General features: G+C 41.6%; 1 protein-coding gene across 1 annotated transcript in view; it reads right to left on the bottom strand.

Annotated features, from left to right (window-relative positions):
* The window catches only part of RSPO3 (R-spondin 3), a gene marked incomplete at its 3' end in the record, with an annotated part of 63,074 nt that overhangs the window by 12,594 nt on the left and 27,708 nt on the right, over positions 1-22,772 (bottom strand). Inside the window, exons 2-4 of the mRNA XM_080341717.1 lie at positions 12,546-12,737; positions 10,952-11,098; positions 8,402-8,599 (exon numbers count right to left, since the gene is read on the bottom strand). Coding sequence (XP_080197843.1) covers positions 8,402-8,599; positions 10,952-11,098; positions 12,546-12,737 — 537 coding nt within the window. The remainder of the gene's footprint in view (positions 1-8,401; positions 8,600-10,951; positions 11,099-12,545; positions 12,738-22,772) is intronic.

Below are 22,772 nucleotides of genomic sequence, written 5' to 3'. Positions count from 1 at the left end.
ATACATAGTTTCATTGGCAGAGAGGTGTTAGCTCATATCTCTAGTGAATTGGTGTAACAAGTTCAATGAATTTTTTGTAAGAAAATCCAACCCTATACACTTTCTATAACAATGACTCAAAGCTGATGCAAAGAGGAACAAGAACAGATCCCTCAGCAATGCGAATGACTAAACTGGACAAAATGAAAGGAAAGTTGGTTTCAGCTCCTTGACTCAGGCCCAAATCCAAGTCTGAGCTTGGTAAAGACAGCAGGAGGCCCTATGCTGATGTCAATGGGCAGAAATACTTGTATTTGTGCTCTGTAAATGTGCATTATGCTGTGTCTCTGTGAAAGTCTTACTTGAGGCAAAAGACAAGAAAAAAAAATGGGAAATTTTGTAGCAGTTTTAGAAATGCTTATCAAAGCATTATGTAGTCCCTTACTAGGCTATGAAGCTAAACTACTATACTTAGACTGTCTCTGATGGATGTTTGTCTAACCTCCTTAAAAATCTTCCATGATGGAGATTCCCACAACCTCTCTCCTGATCTTTGCAATCTCTCATAATAACATTGGATGTTATCATCTGATTGGGAACACTCTGAAGATCCTTTGGACCTTTGTAAAGGAAAGTTATGTCAGCATGTGTTTTCTTTTTCAAAGCTCTGAGGTTAGAAGAGAGCTGGGAGGTGGCAGCCTGAGCAGACCAAAAGCTACATCAGGTGTTAAAGCTGGCAGGGAGAGCTGAGAAGAGACGATGAAACTGGAGATGTGGACACTTGGGTGGAGAAAAGAAAACAGAGCTGCCTGGGTGGGAAAGAGCAGACAAATATCCAGTAAGATCAGGAGAAATAGCAGCCAAAAAGTGCTCCTTTGTTTTCACTTTGTTACAAAGGAATGCTGAAAATCCCTTCTTTATGGCTAGATCCAAAGCACCCTGAAGTCAATGGGATTTCAGTGGGTGTTGGATCAGGTCATTTAAAAGAAGAGCAGCTATAATACAATAGTGAATGAGTGCCCTTGCTGTCCATGACTGGCAGAGTTATAACAGCATTGCTATACATGGAAGTGTTCCACAGCCCAGGATTTAGTTGATTAAACAGTGCTGCATGTGTCACCATTAGGCTTGAAACATTCATTGCCTGATTTACTCTGCAGCTCACATACCCAAAATGTTTTGCATTCTTGGACTAAATTTGCTAGATGTACAAGCAAACTTCCCTCTTGCATTTGTTCTTCTTTCCAGGACTCACAGGCCAAAAAAGTGAGGGGTTTACATCTCTAGGTGGCGATGGCTCAGAGAGCCCTGCTGTCAGCAGACGCTTCCCTTTCACTTTACTCCAAGGTAATATTGCCCCAAAGTGAGAAAACAGCTTCTGAAGAATCAAGAGATAGAAGTTGTCAAGGTATGTCCTTCGGCACACAGCCTGGAAGAGGTTCCTTTCCTCTTCCAGCTGTGACAAACATGTCCCTCCTTCAGAAAGAGCTCCTTAAAGCACTAGAAGTTAAGGCAAGGACTTTGGAAGCATCAACTGAGAGAAGCAATAGAAAGGCATATGTGGAGAGAAAGATGAGTAAGTGAGCGTGTGCAGACAGGATAAGGAAGTGATGTGGAGTAAGGGAGGAAGATACTCAGCTCTTTTGTATCATCCATGGTCTCTGCCCTGAGCTGAGAGGAGAGAGTGGCCACAGTTTCCTGTTTGCCTCTCCTTGAAACTCAACAATGTGAAGTCACTTCAAGGTGAAGGTGCCCTGGATAAATAAAGTACATTTGTACCAGGGAAAAAGGTCAGAGACCAGGCATGCCCCTGCATATCTGCACAGCATCACTGATAGTGCTTTTTAGGACTCTGGCCTGTAATAGCCATCTCTCTTCCCCAGGGGAGGGAATAGCACCAGCTAGTTTGGCTGCAAGGCAGAACGTGGCCCTTGGCCTTCTGGCCAAGGAGTGGACCTTCGCCTGCTTTTCTTTAGCAGTATAGACATAGCTCTGGATTTCACCTTCTAAAGCTGGAGCTGCTCCTCTCAGTCCCAAACATTTTTATTCAAGATGTAAGATGTCAGGCAGATGATGGAAATTTGGTGCTGATGGGCACTTTGGAAGGAGGTGGAAGATGGGTTTGTGGGAAGTTTGTATTCCCTCTTGTTTTTCCTACAGAGCTCAGGCATGTAAAAGATAGTCAGCCAGCCAGTTCTGGAGCACAAGGAGGCACCAGAAGGGAAGATCGGAAAGAGAAAAAGAGCTGATTCCTATTCCTTATTTGGTCTAGTGATCTGAGGAGAACAACTCTCACATCAGTCACATTTTAAAAGAAGAATGCAATGAGTTTTGTTGTTTTGTGTTTTTTGTTTTGTTTTTTTTTCTGTTTCACTTTCCTTACGGGAGCAATTGACTACATGCTTCTTTCTCAGCTTTGACACCATTCCTGTTAATATGAGGTTGATGGTGTTTACCAGCAATGTGTCCAGCACATTTTTTATAGCACATTCCAGAGGACCTCAGGGCAGTTGAGTGACCTCCCCTCTGTTCCCTGGTCCCCCAGGACAGGCAGGAGATGGGAGGTGACAAGAGAGGAGCTGGCAGTGGAAGAGGAGAACTAAATGATTCTATGATTCTGTCTCCTGAGGAGCACAGAGACAGCATTAGCCCAACACCTTGCGAGGCTGAAACCAGTTTTGATACCTGAGGGCCTGACAAGTTGGTGTATAGGCACAGCCATTTACAGCCTGGCTGTTCATCAAGATGCATTCTATTCAGAGAATACAACCTTGGCACGGTACACATGTACACAGTGGGTGCCTACATGTGTGGTACCATATGTGCAGAGGCACACAGCAGATATGTATTACCTGCTTGTGCAGTTCATGCATTTCTGACAGAACTGGGAGGTAAGAAGATAATTTAATGTTCGCTCTAACACAATCAAAATAAACATACTGTGGCAAAATGCAATATTACTATTAATTAGTTCAGATTTTAAGGTCTCAGTTTGCAGTTAGAAACCTAATTAGACTTTAAAACTGCCTGTGATTAAATTTTGGAAATGCTATCAAGAAAGTTTAAAAATGACTTTATCCACCCATTTCAGCCCTTCAGTTGTAGACCCACTATATCCTCTACTATTAGATATTTTGGATTCACAGATCTCTCTGATTCATACTGGTCCCGTTTTTTCCCTCTTAACTCTTCTCACCCTGATCTCTCTGCTGGCCCATGGCAGTGGGCAACCCTGTCAGTGCCCTGCCTTGCTCAAGGTATCTCCTGGATGCCATTTCGCTTGGCGTTGTAACTCGTGGATTCCTGGTCTCAACAGCCTTACCCTTGAAGTCTGGAAATATGTTAAAGTTAAAGAGTCAAAACCCCTGCAAGGAAAGGAAATGAGAGGTCCTCTTGGCAGCAACAAACAGAAAATAAACAACCAAACTCTTCACAAGACAGACTCCTCAATTATAGTAACTCAGGCTTGCAAAGACCGGAGTTATGACCCATTGGTGTATGCAGTATGTAAACACAGGGATGCAGTAATTAGCTTTGTGTTCATTTTGAGGCCTCAGAAGTCCTGTGACCTGTAATGGAGTAAGGTCATTAACCACAACCACAGTAGTGATCTTCACACAGGACACCCCATCTCTCGCAGTTATATGAGCTATCTGTGAACTGAGATGTCTCCCTGGCTCACATGCTTCAGCCTTCTTTTTTTAAATGCCAATGAGTTACACATAAGGAAGAGAGGATGTGACTTTTGGTATGAGCTGTGACTGGGATATCTTGCATCTTTTATCTTATTTTAGTAGAGACTTTCTTTTTCTTTCACTGTTTTGCCTGGCACAGCTTAACTGACTTCTAATGAAATTATTGCACCTCAACCGGAGATCAACTGTGAAAACTTTTCTTTGTGAGGAATACTAAAGGTACTAAAGGGGTGACTTAGTTTAGACTATAGAGTCCTCTATGCTCTGTTGTAACATGGATCCCAATGGCATCAGAGTGTGTACATTAGGGTGGGTAACTCGAGGAGTTTCATTTAAGTGACTGAAATTAGTTTATTGCCTAATATTTTAAGTTTGTTAGTATCAAATTACATTGTTTTCAGCTAAAGTTAATTCTTGATGAATGGCTTCGGATTTTTAGCTGAGTGGTGGTTTTGGGAATCTGATGGCTGCCTGATAGGATTCCCTCCTCACATCATAGCCAGCTGAAGACATTTTCAGACACAATCTGATGAATGTGTTTGAAGCATTATGCAGACATATAGCAATAAAGGATGGAGGAACTAGTTCAAAGAAACAACAGAAATTACCTGAGTCTCAAATCTCTAAGCTATTCAAAACAAACCTGGATTTTTATATTCACATGTATGCAGTGCAAGATAGAAGCATTTATTTTTACTTGTTTCCCAAAATATATATATACTTCCTCATTATGCTGATCAACAAATCCTGTTTTCTTGGTTCCCTTCTGTTTATCAACCTGCATCTAGAATTCAGCCCCTCATCTCTCTTATTCTCACTTTACACTAAAAACTGACAAGCTACCATGCCTCCAGTGGGTTGCAGTCTTGTGAATTTTTATTAAAATGGCCCCTCTTCCTTTCGAAACAGTATCGTGCTTTCCAAGGCTACAAGGTGCCAATTCCTACAGTCCACAGTGAAAAAGAAATATGCTATTCTACATTCATCCCACCATTTCTTAATGCCTAATGATTGAATTTTTGACTCTCAGGAACAGGAACTTTATTGGGTCTGTGTTTGCACAGAACTGGGCACAATTGACATTGCTTCTCTCTTTTGAACATCTAAATGCCATCAGCATGCAAATGAATCAATATATGAACAAACAACAATTGAAATGTATTATTTATTTGTTTACAACAATACTACTATGTAGCCAATGTAGCTTGTCTATTGGTGTGCATAATACCCAGCTTTCTAAGGTGTCTTCCTTGTTCATAACTATGCACTTAGTCTTTTGGTGAGTGTTTTCAGTCTCTTCAAACTGATCAGAACATATTCTCTGAAAGCACGCAAAAGTGTCTGCTCTCTGGGGGATTTAGTTGGGACTCAACAGAAAGTCATATGGTGAATGTTCTCTTTTGGCAAAATTACTCATGCATGAAAACATGCAATTCCTTCCCCACAAATACCTTTGCGTGTAATTCTGATGTTTGTCTTTTGGTCAATAAAAGTCAGTCTCACACATTTGCAGACAGCAGTCCAAAGGGACTTGTGTTTGACCAAAGCACATTTATATAGGCAAAGAAATAACATGGATGGATAATTAGCAGTGTTTGAAGAGCTCTGGAAGTTATGCTTTTCCAGTACATCTATTTGCCATTTGTGGACATGGCCACAGGAAACACATGGCTCTCAAAGTCTGCCTGTCAATGAAAGGCAGGAGCCAAGAAGATGTTAAGTGTGGGAAGCTAAGAGTAACAGTGCACTGCACTAGCGGAACAAAACAAAAAGTCTGAGGGAGAGAAAGTAGAAACTGGAACTTAAAATCATATAGTTGTGCAAACTGAGAAGAACTCACCATCATGGGATTAAAAGATGAGAATTATGAAATAAATTACAGTGAGGTTTGGATGGGACTAAATTATAAAAGGAGTCTGTATGTGAATCATATGGGAGTTACCACATCACAGCACACTGGGAATCAACTAATGTAGTGCTAAAATGAGTTAGAAGTAGCTTTAAGGCTAGTTGGGCTATTTGTAACCTCATTATTCCCATTTGTTTGAATTAATCCTGAAAATACTAGCACCTTCTCCCAGTAAAACTTCATTTTATAGCCAGCAAGGGAAAAAAAAACAGTTGCAATAGATCTCACCAGCTTTAATGATACACTAGTAGATGGAAACCAAAAAAAAAGCCTCTTCATCCGTTTTATCTTGTTCCATGTAAACGTTCCAGAAACATGTCCTTCCTTCTGTGCGACAGCAGCAACTTACTGACTAACATCCTGCCTCTGATCTCGGCATCGCAAGCAAAGTCACTGAGGCATCTGTGATGAGCACACTCCGTCATCATGTGGTCTTTGCCCTCTCCTAGGCCGCAGCCATCTATTCAACGTGGAAAAGGCAGAGGCTGACTGGGCTAAATATCTCTTTGTGGCCACAAAGAAAAGATCAGCAGCACTGTTGGTAACTGCTGGGTCTGTCACTAAATGTCAAAAGCAGAACCTGTGAAAGTTAAACTCCAAAGCAATGCCTGAGCAGTAATAGGGAGCTGTACAATACACAAGAGTGTTTTCAATATTTCAAACTTATTTACTCTCCATTCCCTTTCCCAAAGTGCTTTTGTTGTTATCTCCTTCTGCACTCACTGATGGGATACAGCTAGCCATACGAACAGAGCCTGGCTTGATTTCTTGTGCAATTACTCTGTTGTTCAAAGGGGAAGAGAGGTTTCTCTCTGTGTAATAGTGACAGTGGCAGTAGGGAAGATAAGTTGCCTGGAGATTAAGTTGGAAAGCTACATTTACCCATTCTAATAGGAACAGAGGAAAATTTGTAGCTTATTTCTCATTTTTCTGGCTTCTCACTACAATCCATCTCTTAAAGTTATTTTAACTGAATGTTTTATGTGTGAATTTCCTCAGTTTTAGTAAAAAATATTTTTTAAAAAATTAATCTACCTGTGAAGATGTATGGAAGTTAATGGGACAGACTTTGGTGGATACTGTTACAGAGGAGTATGTAGCAGTGGATTTCAGAACATTAAAAAAACATCCCTCAGACATAGACATACAAATCCCAAGGGCACAGGTAGAAATAGAACACAGATTTCATCTGCCTGCATTGGTTTTGAAGGAATTGTCTACTGAGTGTAAAACAGGCTAGAATATAGTCTGTGACTTGCTCAAAAAAAAAAAACAAATCAAAATATATTTATGCACATTGCAAAAAAAAAAAAGAAATAAAAAGATTCATGACTGTGAAGGAATTCTTGTGGTGCACAGTATTTTTCAAGTATGGTTTGGCTCAGATCCCATAAAATAAGAATCGACAGTAAAATACGTGAGTAGTTTCTTCTAAAGTACTTACTACACAGGAACAGCAGGCATTTCTCAAAGAGAAATGTCCAATCTGAAGGGATTGCCAAATTACCAGAAGGAAATACACAACATCATTATCACCTCAAAAAAACAGTTTCACAGTTCTGAAATTACAGTTCAGCCCTGTATTTTCAGCTCTGGCAAAATAATCTTTGGTAGGAAAAAAAAAAAAAAGGACTCTTTTCCCCCTGCTACAGTGGGCTAATGAGAGGCTGTGTTTCAAGTTGTACCACTGTGCAGAGGCAGAAGCAAGCATGGACATTTTGGACATAAAGCCTAAGCACAGGAAAATCCATAAATAACTTGCCTTGGCTGCTCCCTCTATCTCTTCAAGACACTGCATGACACAAGAGGCTGAACCAACCTCAGGTGGGTGACATCTACCCCATAGGTTCCCATAAATCAGTAGATCTAGTCCTCCTTTTGGGTTGGGGTGAAGGGGTAAACAGAAGTGATGAGGAAATGAGAAGGATAGGGAAAATTAGAGGGATGGGCAAAGGGAAATATTCCAACAACACTCCTGTGTCAACCAGAGTAACTGTACCGGGGACAGAGCAAGTAACTTCCCTGCTTCAAAAAGGAGAGAAAAGGGAACAAATGGAACAACAATCTCTACTGGATGGAATTTGTATAAATTGTTATTTCATAGATTTCTTAAGCATTTTCCACTCTTAACATGTGGGACATCATTCACTAGGTGCCATGATGAGGAATAAGTCCAACAAGCTGTCTCTCATGGAAGGGAGGTTCTGCTGCCACTCTTGCTTATTGGGCAAAACCAGGTGGAGTTTCCTGTATCTGCCATGCAGCATTGTGGTCTTTCTCCCATGCTGGGTCTCTGTGAGCCAGATGCAGATGGCAGGATCAGGCCATGTTGTTCAGCCAGACCTAGCAGAAAGAGTTCAGCATGGGAGAGAGGCCACAGCGCTGTAATTGCAAGAGTTATGGTCTTACCTGTAGGGAAGCATGAAATAGGAATTGGTTTAGAGGAATCCTGTGGTTGAAGCATGAGGCTTGGCTGCCTGATAGCCAACAAACAACTCTCACCATGACATGTTTTATGATGGATCTTTTTGTCCTGAACTTCACATGCAACCCCTCATCTTGGCAGCAATTTCAGCAAACTGAGAATGTACTTTCCCATCCAGCCCACCCTGTCCTCTCTAGATCACACAGAGCACATCTTTTGAGCAGCATTAGGACTTTATTTACTCCAGGCAAGGGCACAGTTCTCTCCAGCCCAAAGAACACCACATCAACAGGAGCTTTGGTGAAGCCTGCAACTGAGGCCTGGGAATTCAGATGTGAATTATTAAAACAAGCACAATACCAATCTCATATTATGATGATGATAACATGGTACCTTTTCCTTCCTTCTGACATCTCTTTCTTTGTACAATACATTTTCTGCTCTCGCTTGTAGCTGGGCAAGGATTGCCCCTTGCTGACGGATGTTGTACGATCTCTCTGACCCTTACTTCATTTCCTCTTTTGAAACCACATGTTTTTCCTTTCTTTGTGCACGGGCTCCATGGACTCCACTCACTAGCTTCACAGTGCACTGCAATAAACATAGGACAAGCTGAGCCTGGCCAATATATTTTTGTACATACAATGCATATGGTACATTCCTTTTATTCTGCATCAGCCAGAAGGTGGCAAAATTGAATAATTAATCAGGATCTGCAGCAGTGAATTGAGAGAAATTTGGCTGCTGAGGATATGCTGCATAAAATAGTGTCAAATAATTATGTCAGTTACCATTTTGCACTCGCTGTTTTGTAATTCCATGTCCAAAACAGGACGACAACAACAATACAATTGGTTTCAATGAAATTAGTTACCAGGGTTTGTTCTGAGATTAATTTGGTTTTGTGGCAGTATATATCCTTATAGGTTCAGTGGAATTAAACTTTGGTCATGCTTAAGTGAGAGTGAAATCATTGGGTCAGGTGGCTGCAGTTGGCCTCAAAGGTATTGAATTTGGAAATCAATAGAGTTATAAAGGACCAACTGGTATCAAAAAGCATTGCATTCAGAATCCACTGTCTTTGGTGACCTGCTGCTTAGTATTCAGTTTAAATAGTGGAAGAGCCATCATCTGTAGCACATACAAGCTGTAAACAGGCAAAGCAGAGGATAATTGGGTCAAGGAGGATGCAAGCTTTTCAGAAAAGTGTGGGTTACAGTTTCTATCCCATACTATTGGGAACTCAAAAGGTGTGCAGCTGGATACTTGTCCTAGTAGTGTATACAAAAATGGAAGAAATCCTGGAAGCTTAACAACATGCTATTAATAACTGTCCTTTTGTGTCATCTTCTCAGTAGCCTTCTCTTGATAAAAGATAGCAAACATTTATATTTACTTTATGTAAATATGTGTGCTTAAGACTATAAAGCACTGCTAAGACTTCCAGCCCCTCTATAAGGAGGACTTTGTAAGACAACATTTTTTCCAGCTCTAGAATTTACTTCCAAATTTTTTAAAACCTAAAACTATAATTGACCTCAGGCAATCTCTGACTCCTCCTCCAGTCAATTTTTATGTGAGTAATTTTGTTTTTCGTATTACACCGGACCTCTCCTGTTAAAATAATTGTCCTTCACGTGCACAAAAAGGTTCTGGTTTTTCTCTGTAGCTTTAAATGGCTTTTCCTAGTTGAGACTGACTCATTGTTAAAGCAGCTTCGTCTACAACACTTGGAAACAGCCATAAAGAAACAAAAATGATCCCTTGAATTTCTTTCAGAGATGAAAGTCTTTGCTTGAAAATAAAACTGTAAAAACTATCACTACCACCTGAACTAATATATAGTTGAAAAGGAAAATGCCAAACTACTGTACACTATTTTTATTCCTGCACCACTTTCACTCCAAAACACGTGATGCCAGGGAGAGCTATGTGCATGAGCCTGTGGGGGAGGAGATTTCCATCATGTCCAGACTGTGCCTAAGGGCTCCCTGGTTGCTGGTGGCTGGAGAGGTTACCACTCCCACTGCATTTTGCAGCCCTCAGCCACCACAATTCACTGCCAGCCTACTAAATTAAACTGAACCTTGCCACAGCTTTGGCATGCCCATGGCAGGGGATGCCAACTGCAGCAGCCCAGAGGCAAATATATCGCTTATTCTATGTTCAGCCAAAGGAGTGGCAAAGGGATGGAGGAGACAGTTAGGTGTGGTGACATCTAAAATTGCCCAGTGTGAATAATCGGAGCTTGTGAGTCAGAAGCTGGAGAGATACAAAAGCAGGTCTCTGCAGCTGGTGAATCACTGGACCAATGTAGCCAATCTTGGTCCTTCAGTGACAGTGCCACACTATTTGGTACCTTATTTTAATCCTCAGTTTCTGGAGTCAGGTGATTATGAGCATATACCGTTTTGGAGGTTTGGGTTTGTTTTTTATTTTTCCTTTTCCTATGTTTTAGTTTCTAGCCTTCACCTTTGTGAAGGTAAGCTTCAAAAAGTTGATGCACGCATGCTTTGAAGGCTCAAGTAGTACAAGGGAGAGAAAGCAAAGCAGTTAGTATTTTGATCTTTCAACTAGACATAGGGTCTGGCTCAGGGTTTTTGAACCTTTGATGTTAGTGGTGCTGCATAACACTGTAACAGAGCAAGTAAGAGATGGATGTCATTCTACCTCAGGGCAGAGCAAACAGGAGAGATGAAACAGGCCACATTTCCAGAGGCAAGGCTGTGTTTGTGGGGCACAACTGTGTTTGCCTTTTGTGAAATGACAGACCTGGGAACTGCGTTGAGTGTGTTGTGCTGGGGCATACATCTTGTGATGCAGACTATTTCCATTTTGAGTTGCATTACCCTGGTGTGGTAACTGATCTTGCAACTCTAGCCCTCCTTAGATTCCCCATCACCTGTGAGAAAACCATGCAGAATGCGGGGGGACCAGACTTACTGATGCTAGTGCACTCCATCGTGTGATTGTTGGCTTCCAGCCCATCAGGGCACTTTTCAAGGCACTTTCCACTGTATAAGTAAAACCCACTTTTACACTTTGTGCAGAAGTTTCTGGTGAAGCAGGTATCACAGTCAGCTTTACATTCTGAAATGCAAACAGTAAACAACAATATTATTTGTCTTTGCCATGAAACACCAAAGGCTCTCTCACATATACCAGAATCACACAATTCTAGCAATGTTAAAAAATCTTCAAAGGAAGCCAATTATATTTAGTTCTTTGTGGACCATACACACAGGAAGGCCAGCAACAAGTGACCTTGGCAAGAGTGAGGATTTAGTAAGGATGGCCTAATGCTGGATGGGCTTACACTGCTTGTCTTCTTTCAGACCTATGCAAACTGAAGACAGAGCACACAGCACAGCAGAATGATAATATACTGTCTCTGCCCTACACAGACACAGCATAGGTATTAATTAACTCCACAGGCCACAGGTACTGAGCCAGTTCTACACTATTTATCTCCATTCATCCAGGAGAAATAAAAATATGCCAGAATTTAGAATCTACTGGAGATTGTTTTGCATCAACATCTCTTTCTTTTTTTAAATGACTCCCTGGCCTTCGATCAGATGTTCTGTAGCATTTCATGTATTCTCTATATGACTACCCGAATTGGCATCAGTGGTATATTTCCCAGTTCTCAGATATTTTTAAAAGAAATGCATAAAAACTTATGTGTGACATAGCTTATATCTGATAAGCAAGGCCACACACTGCTAAAAAGTGAGCAAATGCTTCACAGTGTCAAGTTATTTTGTAAGACTTTACTCTGGGGTCCATTCATTAAATAACTTTTATTACCAGGTGAAAACTGGGAGAGTTGCTTGGCTGTCACTCTTACGTTTTTATATCACCTGTGGGATTAAAACCAGTGAATTCAACAACAACAAAAAAAGGAGTAGGGAGGACATTGCGATCTTTTCCAGCTAATTTATCGTTCAAAATACAAAGTAGGGTCAAAACGTTGCCTGAAAGCTAAAAAATAGAGTTGGGTTCTCTGTCTCTGAGCCCAGAAGAAACATGAATGGGTAATTTTCCCCAAATCAGGCTGAAACCTAGCCAGCTGAATCCCAGCCAGCTGCTGCGGGCATGTAGCGGACTACACTGGGTGTGAGACAAGCCAAGGCAAGCTGCATCTCCAAAGAGTGGCTTGTCTCAGGGGACAGGTGGGTAAAGGCAGTGGGTTAAAGGACTCCAGCCTCTGACATCCAGTGTCCCTCAGCCCCGCAGTCTTTGGAGCTGCCACCACTCCGTCTCGCTGCTGGAGGGCAGCACCTTGTGCCCACCAGTGCCTCCATTTTGCATGGGGGTTTGGAGGAGACCATTGCCTGGGGCCTAGACAGGTAATTCCTACAGAGCTTTAGGCCATTTCATGGCTTTTCACTTTAACTTCTTTGCAGTGTTATAAAAGAACCGAACAAATAAAGACACAGCCTGTCTCGTTTGCTTTTCTGTTGACTTGACTCCTAAGGGGAGACAGCATTCAAGAGAGAAAAAAACAAATCCATCCACTTCCCCCAGCACTTACTTGCACACTTATTAATGTCGGGGTACCGTGTCCCATAGTATCCACTTGGACACGAGGAAAGACATACTCCGATCTGTTTCATGCCAATCCTCTCCAGAACAAAAAAGAGCCTGGGCTTACATGACAGGCATCCGTTGTAGTCCGAACATGTAGCACACCCTCCTTGGCAACCTTGGCTCACATTAGGATGCACTGAGAAGAAAAGCATTAAAAAGAAAAAAAAAAGGGAGGGGTGAGAGAACAAGATATTAGACAAAACCAGGAAATAATGGTTCCTCTGTACTTGGAAGGGTGGACATCCTCTCGGACAGCTCTTAAAAACTGGATAATTTTTTCTTGTGACTCTTATGACCTGACATTTCATTTCAACCATTATTTAATCTGCATAAAAATGAGAAGATCAGCTGATGTGCTCACATCTTGCAGAAATAGCTAGCAGCAAATTATATTTTAAATAGATTCTATGCAACAGCAGTATCCTAGAAAACTGTTATTTTTCTTTTAGTTATTTTCAGTGGCTTTTCTGCCTTGTATGCACTTGGCTCAGCAGATAAATACATGTTTATTATCTTTGCTTTTCCTAGCTGGATGATTAAAAAACAACTAAGTGTATAATTTCCTTCATTGACTAAATGCCATTTGATTGACTTCTGCTGTGCAGGAATATGCCCTTGTAAGATCTGATGCTAATTTGCCTTAATAAAAAGACACAGGAGAGCCATCCTTCTCACCCTCCTTCTTTCCCTGGAATGTTCTTTCTGGCATGTTTTTAATCTCTAACAATTACAACCTGATGTTCAGACTTAACTGTGGTATTTACCCTTCTGCAGTCCCAGTATGGAGCATAGGTAGGATTATATTTGCCTTTCAATTGAATTGTTCTAATTCTTCAGACAAGGAAAGGAAAACTTATTACACTCACTGTTTAAAAGTATTCAGTTCTTATTTGGGAGCTTGAGCATAGCAGAAAAGAGGATGCTATTGCAGACTGTCTTTTCAGCAGCAGAAGTTAATCAGTGTCATACTTCTTAGTGGCACAGAATAATGTTTTGCATCTTCCTGTACTTTAGAAGTTCTAACTTACTTTTAATTCCTTCTTGGTTACATTCTTAAACAGGAGCTGGATCTGAAAAATAACTAAGCATCAAATAGCTTCAGATCCCTTGTCCTCTCTTTTTTGGTCTCTTGTATGAAAAACCCAGACATTTTTTCCAAGTGTAAGCTTTCATCTCTCAACCTGAGACATCTGGTTATATTTTATACGTAAGAGAAATCTAGTCCTTGTTTACATTTGTAAATCCTATTTGTAAATACTATTGTCTTCCTGTTCTGCCTTCTCCTCAGGCCAGTGATAATTTTATAAATATGTATGTGTCATACTTTGAATGCCTATTTTAGTGTTTTTATTTTATTTTTATTTGCAGACGCTGCTAAATAGCTTCTGTACACAATGAACTTGCTTTTGTCATCTCCCTTCTGTGAATCCCTTGGAGGCAGACTGGAAGCCCATATGAATCCATGGCTTACAGGTTGAAAGCCACCACTCTTTGCCAGCTCAGGGGAGTCTGCCTGGTGGCAGGAAATCACAGAATCACAGAATGTTAGGGATTGGAATGGACCTTGAAAGATCATCTAGTCCAATCCCCCTGCCGAAGCAGAAACACCTAGATGAGGCTACACAGGAATGTGTCCAGGCGGGTTTTGAATGTCTCCAGAGAAGGAGACTCCACAACCTCCCTGGGCAGCCTTTTCCAATGCTCTGTTACCCTCATCATAAAGAAGTTTCTTCTCATATTTAAGTTGACATCTCCTATGTTCCAGTTTGCACCCATTGCCTCTTGTCCTATCACTGATTGTCACCAAGAAGAGCCTGGCTCCATCCTCGTGACACTCACTCTTTACATATTTATAAACATGAATAAGGTCACCCCTCAGTCTCCTCTTCTCCAAGCTAAAGAGACTCAGCTCCCTCAGCCTTTCCTCATAAGGGAGATGTCCCACTCCCTTAATCATCTTTGTGGCTCTGCACTGGACTCCCTCCAGCAGTTTGCTGTCCTTCTTGAACTGAGGGGCCCAGAACTGGACACAATATTCCCGATGTGGTCTCACCAGGGCAGAGTAGAGGGGAAGTAGAACTTCTCTCGACCTACTAACCACCCCCCTTCTAATATACCCCAGGATGCCATTGGCCTTCCTGGCCACAAGGGCACAGTGATAGCTCATGGTCATCCTGCTTTCCACAAGGACCCCCAGGTCCCTTTCACCTACGCTGCTCTCTAACAGGTTGTTCCCCAACTTATACTGGAACCTGGGTTTGTTCCTGCCCATATGCAAGACTCTACACTTGCCCTTGTTATATTTCATTAATTTTTTCCCCACCCAACTCTCCAGCCTGTCCAGGTCTCACTCGATGGCAGCACAGCCTTCTGGCGTGTCAGCCACTCCTCCCAGTTTGGTGTCATCAGCAAATTTGCTGACAGTGCACTCTATTCCCTCATACAAGTAATTGATGAATATATTGGATAGTACTGGTCCCAGTACTGACCCCTTGAGGGACTCCACTAGATACAGGCCTCCAACTAGACTCTGGCCTATCGACCACAACTCTCTGGCTTCTTTCCTTCAGCCAGTTCCCAGTCCACATCACTACCCCATCATCCAGTCCACACTTCCTCAGTTTAGCTGTGAGGATGCTGTGGGAGATTGTGTCAAATGCTTTACTGAAATCAAGGTAGACCACATCCACTGGTTATGTCCTCGTAAAAGGCTATGAGGTTGGATAAGCATCACTTCCCTTTGGTTAAGCCATGTTGACTGGCCCTAATGACCCTCTTATCCTTGATATGCCTTGAGATGGCACCAAGGATAAGTTGTTCCATCACCTTTCCAGGAATGGAGGTGAGGCTGATCAGTCTATAGTTACCTGGGTCCTCCTTCTTGCCCTTTTTGAAGACTGGAGTGACACTTGCTTTCTTCCAGTCCTCAGGCACCTCTTCCGCTTCCCACAACTTAGCAAAGATGATGGAGAGTGGCCTAGCAATGGCTTCAGCCAGCTCCCTCAGTACCCATGGGTGCATCACATTCGGACCCATGGATTTATGGATGTCCAGACTGCTTAATTGGTCCCTAACCCAGTCCTCATCAACCAAGGCAAACTCCTCCATTTTCCTGACTTCCTCTGGGGCCTCAGTGATACGAGGCTCCCCAGGACAGCCTCCAGCAGAGTAGACAGAGACAAAGAAGGCATTCAGTAGCTCTGCCTTCTCTGTATCTTCTGTCACCAGGGCACCCACCTCATTCATCAGTGGGCCTATATTGCCTCTAGTGTTAGTTTTGTCTGCCTTGTATTTGAAGAAGCTCTTTCTGTTGTCTTTGACCCCTCTCACAAGGTTTAATTCTAAGGAGGCCTTAGCTTTCCTAGTTGCCTCCCTACGTCCTCTGACAACAGCCTTATATTCTTCCCAAGTTCAAGAATACATCTGTGCTTTATTCACTTACAATTTTGGCAGAAAAGACATGGCCCGTGAATGGGAAAAGCACTCCTCTATGCTCTGAGGTTTCAATGACCAGTCCTGCAATCTGAGAAACCTCAAAGGGAATTCAAGTTCACTTTTCTTCTTTCATTAATAGAATGAAGAATGAGGGTTGCTTCCCTCAGTATGGCTGAACATGTAGGAGAAGAGCAAACTTTGGCCCTGCTGCAGATAAACAATTTCACAGAATCACAGAATCATGTTGGTTGGAAAAGACCCTCAAGAACATTGAGTCCAGCCATTAACCCAACATTGCCACTAAATCATATCCCTTAGAACATCATCTATACATTTTTTAGACACCTCCAGGGATGATGACTCAACCACTTTCATGGGCAGCCTGTTCCAATGATTGACAACCATTTGGTGAAGAAATGTTTCCTAATATTGAATCTGAACCTCCCCTGGTGTAACTTGAGGCCATTTCCGCTCATCCTATCACTTGTTACTTGTGAGAAGAGACCAACACCCTCCATGCTACAACCTCCTTTCAGGTAATTGTAGACAGCAATTAAGCCTCCCCTCAGCCTTCTGGTTTCTTTTTCAGTGCCCATGAGGTACTCACTTTGTAGAACAACCTGGAGAAAAGTGTAAACCAGGTAGCAAACCAGGACACACCACTACTATTAGAATAAAGGACATTATGCATAACGAGAAGCTGCAGCCTCAAATCAGGTTTCAACTTACTTTTACTAGACTCCCAAAATACTGAGTGCTCAATAAGCATAGCATATTTTTGAGAAGACTCCAAAGATGCAGAGTATATTGATTTTTAAATTAAGAGCCAGAAAAAATTGCTTTCTTTTTAAAGTTAAGTAAATGAAAATGCCCTTGTCTGTCTCTCCACTCTCTTGTGGCTCTTATATGAAGCTACTTTCAAAGGCAGACACAGTAACGTGACCTGAAGCTGGCATTATTTTAAAACTATCTGACTTTCGTTCATTAAGTCTGACAGAGGGGAAAAAGCAGCTGAAGTACAAAATATTTGTCATCAAAGCATCCATATAAAATATGGATGATCACTTTTGACGGGAAACATATTATGTGTGAGCACCTGTGACATGTCATTATGAATAGATTCTCTTGACAGAGAAAACATTATGTGCAGCTCCTCTGAGGTCAAGCTGTGTGTGTAAGTCCTTGAGACAGACAATACTTTATTACTGAAAGATGATAATTCTCTATAGCTAATATCCATTACATGGCAAATTTCCATCTCCCCTTGAACTCCGGAAATATTAAGTATAAGATAAAATGTACTCCTAGTAATTTTCAAGGTTTCTACCTCTTTTCATGCATACACCTCATACAAAAAACAAAACCCCAAAACAAACAAACAAACAAAAAAACCAAAACAAAAACCCACCACCAACAACAACAAAATTGGCAAAAAATAAAGTCTGTGGTTCCAAATGGATAATCATAGTGTTAGTATTATGGAGCAAGAAATAAGTTAAAATATGTAAGTCAAGCTCTATTTAAAGGTTGACTTCCTGCCATGTTATAACTCAATGTATGAAGCAAAACAACCTCTGGTTCTTGGAAATGCATAAAGCAAAAGTCTCCTTGAAAAGTCAGAATTGACATTTTAAATCAAGAAAGACTTTTTTTTTTCTCTTAAAAGCTGTTAAAAGGATCAATTTTTTACTGTCCTCTATTGTGCCTGGCATTTCTTTGAGTGCCGTAACTGTTTAATGAAGCTGTCTCTCATCTGCTTGCTCTGAATGCTGGGCAGACCCTTATTCTGGCTCAGGCAAGAAGCAAAGTAGGGACAGCCGAGTGCTCCAGAAATTGGTACTGTTTGAAAGCCCAGCACTGGGCTTTAACATTGAGCCTGGGAGAAAATAAATGGTGGAGGGAAAATATTTGTGTCTACAAAATGAAATAGCATGTTTGAACTAAGTTGTCTACAAGCTCCAGCCAAAGATCTCGTTCTCTTTACGTTTCTGCCTCCTCCCTCCCTGGTTCAGATCCAGGTGCTTGCCTGATCCCTGCCAATGTTGGGGCCAGTCCCTCCCCTGCTGTGGAAGCCAAGGGAGTTCGAAGGGATTTCAGAAGGAAACGGGGCAAACTCAGACTCTGAAACATTCATCTACCATAGGGAAGGAACTTAACACTGCTGAGTACACAATTGGCCCTTACTGTTCTTCTCTTGTTGCAGCAAGGTGGTAGTGCCTGCAGATCTCAAGCGCTCCAGCAACTGCACAGTATAACCACAAGGAAGCAACCAGAAGATTTACCCTTTTTTCCCTATATCAGACATGGTGAGCTCAGAATTTAAGTGATGTGCCACAAGAAGCTGGGAACAGAAACCCTCTCTGGTGAAATCCAGCCATGGAACACCTGATATAAGCATTACTTCAAGTTTCTATATTTAGATCAAAGTAGAAATGGGTAAGTAAAGTATATCCACTTCAAGAAATACTCTGAAATCTACAGGTGAAAAAGCACTAGGAGAGCATGGACCACTTCTGTTAGCCACAGGCTTTAGATATGGTAAATGGGGTAGAGAGAGGTCCAGTCTCTTGGCAGAGGGGCAGATGCTGTGTACTCATGTATTAGGTACTGGCTGCAGGATCAGGAGGTCTGGGCTTTAGCATCACAAATAGGTCCAATAAATGTTCTTGCTTGTAACCACTTGGTCTTTGGTGCAACCTGCTCCATTATAAAGACAAATAAAATTAAACACAAAAAATTCTCCACAACCCTCAGAACTGACTTCTGTGAGGATGAGGTATTCTATGCACGGGCTGTTAGGAGCAGTGTCTGCCATTAGAGATGACCCTACCAGCCATCGAGCAGTCTACTCTCTTGTATTCAAATATTCATTGAGCACTGTGAAATCCAAGACTCTCAAGGATGGAAAATACAGCACAGCAATGGGCAAAGAAAATGGTGAGAGCACAGAGACCCACAGACAAGCTCTTCCCCATCTCTTAGACAAGCATCAGCCAGGCCTGCTGATTCATCAGATACAAAGTACGTATGTGTAGGCTCATAGCTAGTTCTAGGTCCAAAATCCATCCCTTCCTTTTTCTTTTTATAAAACCTAAATACCAGAGATCAGAGAAGACACTAAGTTAATCTTGAACTATTCTCTTCCCCTGCCTGGCTTTAAGCCCTTTTTGGCTTGGATATTTTTTTTGTGCAAGCTGTTTGTACAGATATTAGTTTTAAGCCTCATTAGCAAATGAAATCACTGGGGATTTTTCTTTCTCAGGATGTTTTCCAAATCCCTGCTCTGGAAACAATGAGTTGTGGTCTCTTTGTTAAAAATAGAAAGTTAGGGACAAGTAGCTGAATTTGAATCTGAACTTTCAATGCCGAGACGGTAGGAGATTTTCACGGCATGCAGGAAATAAATTCTAAAACCTTTGGAATGAATTTTTTCTCCCAGTTGTACTTTATATAGATATATTTATGTATATATATAAAAATGTATGGGATGAAAAAAGCAGAATAAGAAAATACAGAAGGAATCCAGGTGGGCATATGTTTTGACAGCCAGAGGGAAAGCTTGGGGTAGAAGAATATTCTTCACCCATTTGCTGCAGCTAAGGTGCACTACCTCATCGTCAATCTTCAATGACAAGACATCCATTTAGAGACTCAGTCTTGAAATGAATGTGCTAGACAAATGAAATCCATCTCTCCTAGAGAGCTGCTGTTAATCCTGGTTTCTCAGGCTTGCGTGTTCTCACAGGAAATATTTTCACAGCGGAGTTGCTCTGGAATTCAGCCTCCCCGGTGGGCTGCCCCATGTCCTGACACCCAAGCCCTACCTCAGCTTTACCCACCACACAGCACCCGTGTGGCCATTAGCCCTTGTGGTGGTGGAGACTGGAGGGCACATCCCATGGGTTCTTATGTCACTTGATTGCTCCCTGCATTCACTGCTGTTCCTTCCTCTCTCTCTTGCCTAGTGTCTGTGGCAGTGGCCTGAAAACAATACTTCATGTAACACAGAACTACTTTTAATCATGCAGATTTTAGGCAAACACAAACAGCGTTTGGCAGTGAGCTCTTCTAATGAGAAAGTCATTAAGGAATTCAATTTGCAAACCACAGTGTATTTCCTCAGACTCTTTCTTGGACGGTGTTGCTCTGTGTGGAAATGCTTTAGGAGCTGAATACACAATGGTGGGGCAAAAACACTGAACCAGTGTGTAGGCAACATGCAGTGCTGACCAAGGAGAAAACCCAGGAGTGGTAAGACAGCACTATCAGAGCAAGTAAACATAGGTTTGATTATTTCATATTATCTCTGCTAAATAGATTGCCAGGCTGGGCCAAGATGAAACCTGAGCTCAATCTTGCAAGCTAAGCTCTGCTTGATAGCTTGGCCATAAATCATCCGTAGGGAGGTAAGGGACTTGATGTGTCATGATGGGGCATCAGGTGGGCTCTATAGGGAAGGTAGACCTGTACACAGCAATTGCTACATTGGATTAGCCATGAGTTTTCCGGGGTGCAACTGAACTAGCAGTGATAGCTGAGAAATGTGGACTCTCTCTCCAGCCTCCCCTGGACCTACAGGAATCTGAGGTGACCTCGAAAGGAGAGGCAGCTGCAAAAGGAGCAAACAGGAAAAATCAGTCTAAAAGTCAAATGTTAAAGGCTTAATGTCTTCTGTTTCTCTTAGTGATTTGTGCTTCACAAATACTTAAGATTTCTTTCTAAGAGGATGGTAACTCCTCCAGAGATGTGCCTGACTTAAATTTTCCTTCGGAGCATTGCTACCTTCTATGCTACAAAACACATAACAAAGAAGATCCTCAAGGACTGAAAAAAAATTTCCTCAAACGTTTGCCTGGCTTGATAGAATATTTTCAACCTCCAGAGGCACTTCTCATATGAGGGAAAAGAAACCAACCTGTTTTGTTCACTAAGTGTCAACAGTTCTAAAAAGCAACAGAAACATGAGTATGGGACTGTCCCACAATCTCAGGCAGTATCTGTAGTGGTGTCTCTGAGCAAGGAGGCCTGCAGCCCAAATGCCCAAAATCTCACTGGGGAATGCCTCATCTTTATTAAACACACGTCTGGCAAAGTGATCCTGAAAATTAAGTATACTGGCTGCCAAAACACGTTTCCCCCGAATTTGATTAGAAAGAGCATCAACAGTCTTAAAAATCTCACCAGTGGTGCAGAGTTTTGATGCAGTTTCCTAGCATCTTCAGCATAACAGAAATCAGCCACAGCAACCACAAATGACTCCTTCTCATTCCAGGGAGTTTTATAAATAAAACTCACGGAGAGAGAAGGGAAATTGATTTTTTTTTTTTTTTTTTTAATTTTTTTTTTCCCTACATTCTATGGAGCACCAACAAAATCACAGAATCATAGAATCATAGAATCACAGAATAGTTTGGGTTGGAAGGGACCTTCAAAGGTCATCTAGTCCAACCCCTCTGCAATAAGCCAGGACATCTTCAATTAGATCAGGTTGCTCAGAGTCCTGTCCAGCCTGGCCTCAAATTTGGGGATCCAGGAAGTTTAACCAGTATCGGAATCAAAGAGGATCCCTGAGACAAGGTGCCTTAAGCACCCTGGTAGTGATGGTAAGGTAGGACAATGTCATGCAATACCTTCTCTCATTGAGTTCTAAATCCTATAAGCAACTATAGATCTTACTTTGAAAGTCAGCTGTAGTTGTTTCCAAATACTCAGCCTTCAAGACCCTACATTATGAATCCTCTCTAAAAATGGAAAACTGAATTATATTCTCTTCTCCTTGCCGTCTAGATAAAATGACCTATTATAGAAAGGAAAGTATGGGTTCTATAAAGACTAGTAACCTAATAGTTGTATAACCTAATAGTTGTATAACCGATGTGTCATGACACTTGTCAGACTCAGCTACTTGCAAATAAAGCATCTGTGCTGAGATAAAAAAAGGAGGCGTGAGATTTGGAAAGAGATTATATTTGATGCACATATATTTAGACAGTATTTTAATACTCTAATCCTGCAAGATGCCATAACGGAGATCCCCAGTTGATTTTACACTGTTCATATGCACACAAAACTCTAAAAACAAAGTTGTCAATGTCCCATGACTGCCCAATCTCTTCCATAAAAGACACACATGCTTCTATCAAGTAAAAAAGCACAGCTGTTTATTGCATATGGTAATTCTTTAAAATATGCCATCTTTCTTCTTGATTTTCTGTTAGATATTAGCATTCCATCTATCATTTTTGTGTTTCTAGCAAAGCTTGTTGGTGTTCAGGTTGTCCTAGTGGTAGCACAGCCTGTCCCCCCAGTTTGCTTCTCCCCTTTTGTTACTTTAAAATACTGGAGATTTATATTTTTGTGTGTTACACAGATGCTCATATACTTACAAGCTGTAAAAGAATCACTCGGGTTATACTGTCAACATTACACAACTGCAGTAGCATTTGCAAGTTTCTCGTTTCCCACAGGGTCTTTTGAGACCAGAGTTTTTCTCTGAAAGTTTGTTTCAGAAACCACAGAAAGAACAGCAGGATGTAACAGATTTTACTTTCCATGCTGGGGTCTAGAGAGAAGGGTTTAGACAGCAAAAGCCTGTAATCCCATGTTGAAGCTATGATTTTGTACTACCGTGTTTATGGAGTTAAAAATTAATAAGCCAGACAGCACCCATCCCACTACCTTGGTGTTGCCCAGATGCACTTTTGATCAACTACTTAAAATACTCTCAATTTGGTAT

The sequence above is a fragment of the Nesoenas mayeri genome, assembly GCF_963082525.1.
Source record: "Nesoenas mayeri genome assembly, chromosome: 3".
Classification (NCBI taxonomy): Eukaryota; Metazoa; Chordata; class Aves; order Columbiformes; family Columbidae; genus Nesoenas; species Nesoenas mayeri.
This window is presented reverse-complemented; position numbering and strand designations above follow the sequence as displayed.